This window comes from Parambassis ranga, chromosome 12, assembly GCF_900634625.1.
Source record: "Parambassis ranga chromosome 12, fParRan2.1, whole genome shotgun sequence".
Classification (NCBI taxonomy): domain Eukaryota; kingdom Metazoa; phylum Chordata; class Actinopteri; family Ambassidae; genus Parambassis; species Parambassis ranga.
The window spans coordinates 6,767,044-6,773,043 of NC_041032.1; the positions used below are offsets into that span (position 1 = coordinate 6,767,044).

At 39.0% G+C, this 6,000-nt stretch overlaps 1 protein-coding gene across 1 annotated transcript in view; it reads left to right on the forward strand.

Annotated features, from left to right (window-relative positions):
• Positions 1 to 2,315, forward strand: part of trabd2a (TraB domain containing 2A) — a 40,883-nt gene extending 38,568 nt beyond the window's left edge. The window contains exon 7 of the mRNA XM_028417924.1: positions 944 to 2,315. Within this exon, the coding sequence (XP_028273725.1) occupies positions 944 to 1,142 (199 nt within the window). The 3' untranslated portion in view covers positions 1,143 to 2,315. The remainder of the gene's footprint in view (positions 1 to 943) is intronic.
• The last annotated feature ends 3,685 nt before the right edge of the window (positions 2,316 to 6,000 follow it).

Genomic DNA, 6,000 nt, shown 5'->3' on the forward strand with positions numbered 1-6,000 from the left:
TATCTATCCCCAACAGAACAAGATACATTTTAATGGAAATACTATCTTGTCTGGCCTTGACTAAGTCATCCATGTCAGTCTCAGCAGACTGACTTAACTGCCAGACGTCTTTGGAATAGAATCAAAGATAATGGAGAAGAACCAAAACCAAAAGTAGTGTTAGGCAGAGTACACTGTATAATGTGGGGAAAGGAAGAAAGAAAACATGGAAAAGGGAGTAATAACAGGCGCACAGATTGGCAGTTGGTGAGCAGCCACGAGCGGATCAATGAGCCCGGGAGCTTTGAACGAGAAATTTTCCCTTTGTAGAGTTCATCATCATTAATATTTCCACTGTTGCTTCCTGTGTGTTTTCTCTGGCAAATTGTGGACAATGTGAGGATGTAGAGAGAGCCCTGTTCTTCTGCTGATTATGCCATGATTTCCCATTCAAGAATGGCACGGAGCAGATATAAAGTAAAATGCTTTGTCTGGAAATAATAAGGCCTTACACAGACTGCTGAAACTCCAGAACAAGCAGGGAGCTCAGACACGTCTTACACAAAGCTTTTGAAACATAAAATTACAAACCAGTTCATTCCATAAAATTATAGTTGTAATACAATGTACATTAATGGGATCTTCTAATTTAAAGCCCCCTGAAATCATGTTTTTTTCTTTAACATTAAGATTTAACATCAGGCCTGAGTGGGTGTGAGTTAATCCCATATGACTGACAGTTGGTTAGCAACATAAACAAACAACCCATCAACTGTCATCATGTTTTGAAGTCAATGGCATCCACCTTAGACCACTGAAAGGAACACAAAGTGGCAAATACAGACTGACAAAAATCAATAATATAAATGTGTGCAGGTATAGGATCCGTTAGTCACGATAAAGGGCCATAAACCTGTCAGTTTAAATACAGAATTATTGAAACACTCTTCTCTTCTCTCCACAGCTCGATGGTGCAGTCCCCGCCTCCCCCGTTGGTTCGCATCATCAATGGTTACATCACGGTGCAGCCACCTCACAGATCTCACAGCCACCACAACTACCATCACATACCGTCGGCTTCTCCCATCTCCTCATCTTCCTCATGTTTCATCCTCTGCACACTGCTTACAGTGATCTCACAGACATGGACTGTGATCCTCTAGTAGAGCATCTGTTTTGGACTGTAAACTCACATTTATTACTGTAAAGTCAGGTTTGAGTCATGCATTTTTAAATCTGCACAAAAGCATGGAGAAAGTATGTCAAAAGAAGGTTGTCAGGTCCTTCCATGGATGTTAGGCCAGATACAGTTTGGAATTAAATGGTAAATGATGCCAGTACAGCATCAGGCTCGTATAAACTGAGGCCTTGATAAACATCTGAAGTTCATGTAACGTGAGGTTTCCTGGGATATAAAGCTTCGGTTTCAGTTATTTTACACATACACAGCAGGAGAGAAAAGTGAAAGTTATATATATATATATAAAAGGAGGAAGTATTATCAGACATCTCAGAGACATTACACAACATGTCAGCTCCCTGATGGATTACACTGTTACAGGAGACATTCATTATTCGGCCGCTGGTGCCTCTGAGGATGTGAGATTTCACTGAAGTGACTGTTCAGCGAATGACAGCAAGAAAACCATTGCTGAATATCAAATACCTTATATAAGAACAACTGGAACCACATGTCCTGTGTGTATGTGTGTGCGTGTGTGTGTGTGTGTGTGTGTGTGTGAGAGAGAGAGAAATAAAGTCTATCAGCTCTTAAACCCCTCTGGGCTTACAAGAAGTGTTCTTCAGATGTTAATTTATTCTTCCATTTTAGAAGAATTTGTTGCATTAAAAACCTACTGCGGGGGTAAATTGTATATATTGTTTCTAAATATTATAGATGTATTTTAGAATTATTAAAAAAATATCACAGGCGTTGTTGTTGTTTATATAATTATATAAATAGATACACAGTATATTTTTGAGCAAAAACAAAGGATCAGGAACTAACCACCATTAGTCATGTGATCATCTGAAATAAAAGGGACAGATTGTATTGTACTATGTTATCAGTGTTATCACCTGCTTCACATAAAAAAACATTTGTTTAATTTATTTAACTACTGTAGTTTGGCTGTAGTCCATATGAAACATTCCTTATATGGCTTTTTTTCAAATATAAATATGAATATTTTCACTGTGATATTCAATTTTTGTCTTTTTTATTTTATTTCTTTGAAGTGCATACGATGGTAAATACATGAAGCTGTCTACACACATACAGCATACTGCATTAGGCCCCTCACATGTCATATACAGCATGAGATGATTGTTATAGTATTACCATGGCAACAATAAAATATTTATCTAGCGTCACTTTTGACTTTAAGGCTCATTTTTGGCTTAGTGCAAAGTAACTTAATAAATAATGATGTCTATGTTGTTGTGATGGTACTTTCACTGTAAACTGGTTAAACTGGACAAAAGACTGTTGCACACGTACACATGCTGCCGCGGTGCCCTCTCAGCCAGGGTTCATGGTATGTTTATGTGATGTTAATGTGTTCTGATAAGAGTGCTATTAGAGGTTGTTTGATGTGTGCATGCGGTCTGCCATGGAACAGGACGGCTGCTGTGCTGGCAACCGTCGCGTCCCTACAGGAAACTGAAGAGATTCTTTAGATGTACAGGAAATGAGAGTTAATTGATTTGTTATATCAACAGGAAAAGAAAGCTAATTGACTTGATAGTTTGTGCTTTGATTTAAAAAAAGGCTGCGTGCTGAATATCCACAAGCAAATGTTGAGACAGGAAGATCTATAGAAGTGCAGAGTGATTCAATCAGAAACAGAATATATAATTTCTCTCCCCGCAGATTACCTGTGGCATTTCCAAGAGTGTAAATCAAGGCAACTGGACTCAAGGATTGTTTTTTGAAGACGTTGACCTGGATGAATGAGAGCATCCACAGATATTACCTGTGGCAGTTTTACAGAGAAGTGACCAGAGTGATCATTCAGACATAAAGGTGACATGTTGAGTGTCATGAGTTCTGTCCTCTGTTGTTGATGAATTTGTGCTTAGTTTATTTCATTTGTATTGCCAAAGTTAGCTTCCTTTTGTTTCTTTGTTGTTCTTTCTGTTTTATTTTGGTAAGTTTCTTGCTTCCAGCTCCCCCCTCAACCCTGGACTCTTTAGTACAGAACAAAGTGAGTTCACAAAACAGATGGATGGATGGAAGATTCCTGGTGTATGTCAGTTTACTTCCTGTCCTTTTCCCTCCTTTGTGATTACCTGCCCCACCCTCATTGTTTCCACCTGTGTCTCATTACCCCTACCTGCTGTATTCAGTCCAGTGTCTTTTCACTTCTTCTGTTTTCTTTTTGTTTGTTCAGTCTTACCCCTTTGGGTTTTGTTATTTTTTTATGTTCCGGTCCTCTGTTTGGGTCCCACAACCTAACTTTAAGATGAAAAGGGGTGTAGCAGACAGGACAGCTGCCATATCCTTCCAAGTGAAACTTTATATAAACTGATCAAATTTAACACTAATTCTACTTTACCAACTGTGTAGACCTACTTAACTGTGCCCCAGACTTGCTGCTGGCTTCATGTGAATCCACATCTCCACACTGGCACATTTGACTGTGCAATGGAAAGAGCTATAGAGGATTTAAAAAAAGCAGGCTGGACTTTAAAAGTAAGTGCAACTGCTCCAAAAAAACATTCACAGAAGTTACATCACTTAAAAAACTACAAGTAATGACATCTGTCCTCTGCTGTATGTAACACAAACCTTTTATAAACAACAGACCTTGTAAGTCACTCAGTCATTCCATAAAAGAACAAACAAACAAAGGTGCAGGTCACTCCTCTAATGGACTCCCGTTGAGTGCTTTTGCTGACAGACGTTATGGCTCATTTACTATTAAACTCTGTATGAAGGATGGTATGAAGTGCAGGAGCACAAAACGATTTCAGGTGTGATCAGAGGATTTGGTTTGAGCACTTCTGCGTTAGATTTAAAGTTGTAAAGAACAAGACAAGACTATTTTCATGAGAAAGTCATACAAAAAAGTACCGTACCAACTTTAAGGCAGCTAATATAAAGAATTTGTCCCATCTGAACTGTTTTCATGATCTGTCGCTGACTAGCTTAAGGGATTTTTGCTCTCATTGCACTGTCATACATCACAATATGAAAAACATATCCTTTTGACAGACATCTACTCCTTACAACACAATCAAATAGGAAAACGGGTCTTATAAAAACACACTGCGCTGGGCTGGAGGTGGGGTTGCCAGATTGGACAAAGCAAACCTGCAGGAATTGAAAGCAGATGTCCACGCAGACGTCTGTTTCCTGTAAAACCAAAAAACTAGTTTGGTACAGCATAAAAACAATCTGTGGTAATTTGTGCTGACTGTAAAATTGTCCGTTATTTTCATTTTTTTTTTTTTTTTGCTTTCAAGGACATTGATGAAATTCAGATTCAGTCAGTAATCCTGAAGCTTTTATTTTGAAGACACGGACACACACATTTGGAACACCCGTGTGTGTTTCTCTGTACATTTTGAGACACAAGGTCAAATCACTTTCCCGTTATTAAAACAATCACTGTGTGTTATTGCTGATCTGATGCCGTGCTGGTTGATCCCCTCACAGTCTTGCACAAATAAGCGGATGTGTAGAGAGGGTCTCACTGTGGCTATTATCGCTGCATCAGTGCAAGAGTCATTGCAGTGTGCTAACTGAGAGCCCTGGTAATAAGTGTTCTGTTGACTGAGTCCTTAGTATATTTACATAGTAAATCTCCTTGGGGTTATATATAATATGTTATCAGTGGGTCAGAGCTTCGACCAATGGGAACTTGTAGTGTAAACATGAGGATTTGTCATGTTTTGGTACGGCTCCTGCTCTCTTTTCTGATGTTCCTCACTCACATATTGTGTTTTCTGTTCTGTTCTCACCATGATGGAGGAGAACCTCATTTAGCTCATGGTGTAAATTTCTCCATTTTTTTCGTGGGGTGGCACAAAGGTTCAGCAGAGATGGACTGAACTTTTTTTTTCTTTTTGTAATGCCTGTCTCCTCTGTATGAAGCTACTCGCAGAAACACCCCAAACTTAAGGAACCTATTAGTCTCAGTGAGTTCAAAGTATTTTGTAAGAACAATGGAAAATGTATCCATTGGAGTTATTGGAAATATTCAGTGCTTCGAGGGCTGCACATTCTCCTTTTTTTGTCTCTCTCCACTGCATGTTTCTATCATTTCTTTTCTCTTGAATGATTATTAGTTGTTACTATTAATAAAAAATACCTTTGTTTCTATACACAGGTGTCAGCCAGACCTCCCTCTGTTTTTATCCTAATTTATGCCATGTTTTATTAATGCAGTGTGAGACACGTGTTGACAAAACAGTGTGACAGCAGCAGGGTGACAGAGACAGCGAGTCCTGATAGTCCTGATGTGATTTTTATAACAAATTTAATGATGTGATAAACATGACTATGATAGCTTAAATACACATAATTACTGTTTAGGTGGATTAACAGACAGATAAGAGCCCTCAGGGATGTATTCACAGCATGGTTTTGGGCCTGTTTTTCTGCATCTGAACCAGGATAAATGAACCTTGACAATGTTCTGAAATGGTCAAGTCAAAGTTCTTATTCCAAATAAGCAGACTTTTTGAAAATGACATGTCATCTGTGTACATTTGAACTCAATATTACAGCTGAGTAGGAATTTCAGAGCAAAGACATTGTTTATGTCCCTCGGTGCCTCGGTCAGCCTGTGATTGTCAGATTATAAACAAATGAGCTGTTTTTATGCTGGCACTTCACCACAGGGTGTCACTCAGCTACAGCTTGGGTCAATGGATCCCATTCATAGGAACCATTTTTCTGAGGAGTGTTGTGGAGAGAGGGAAGCCCACAGTGGGAGCTCCAACATGGACTCATGACACACACCATTCCTCACAAAAACCAACACGCACATACACAAATGTCGTACCAACATTGTG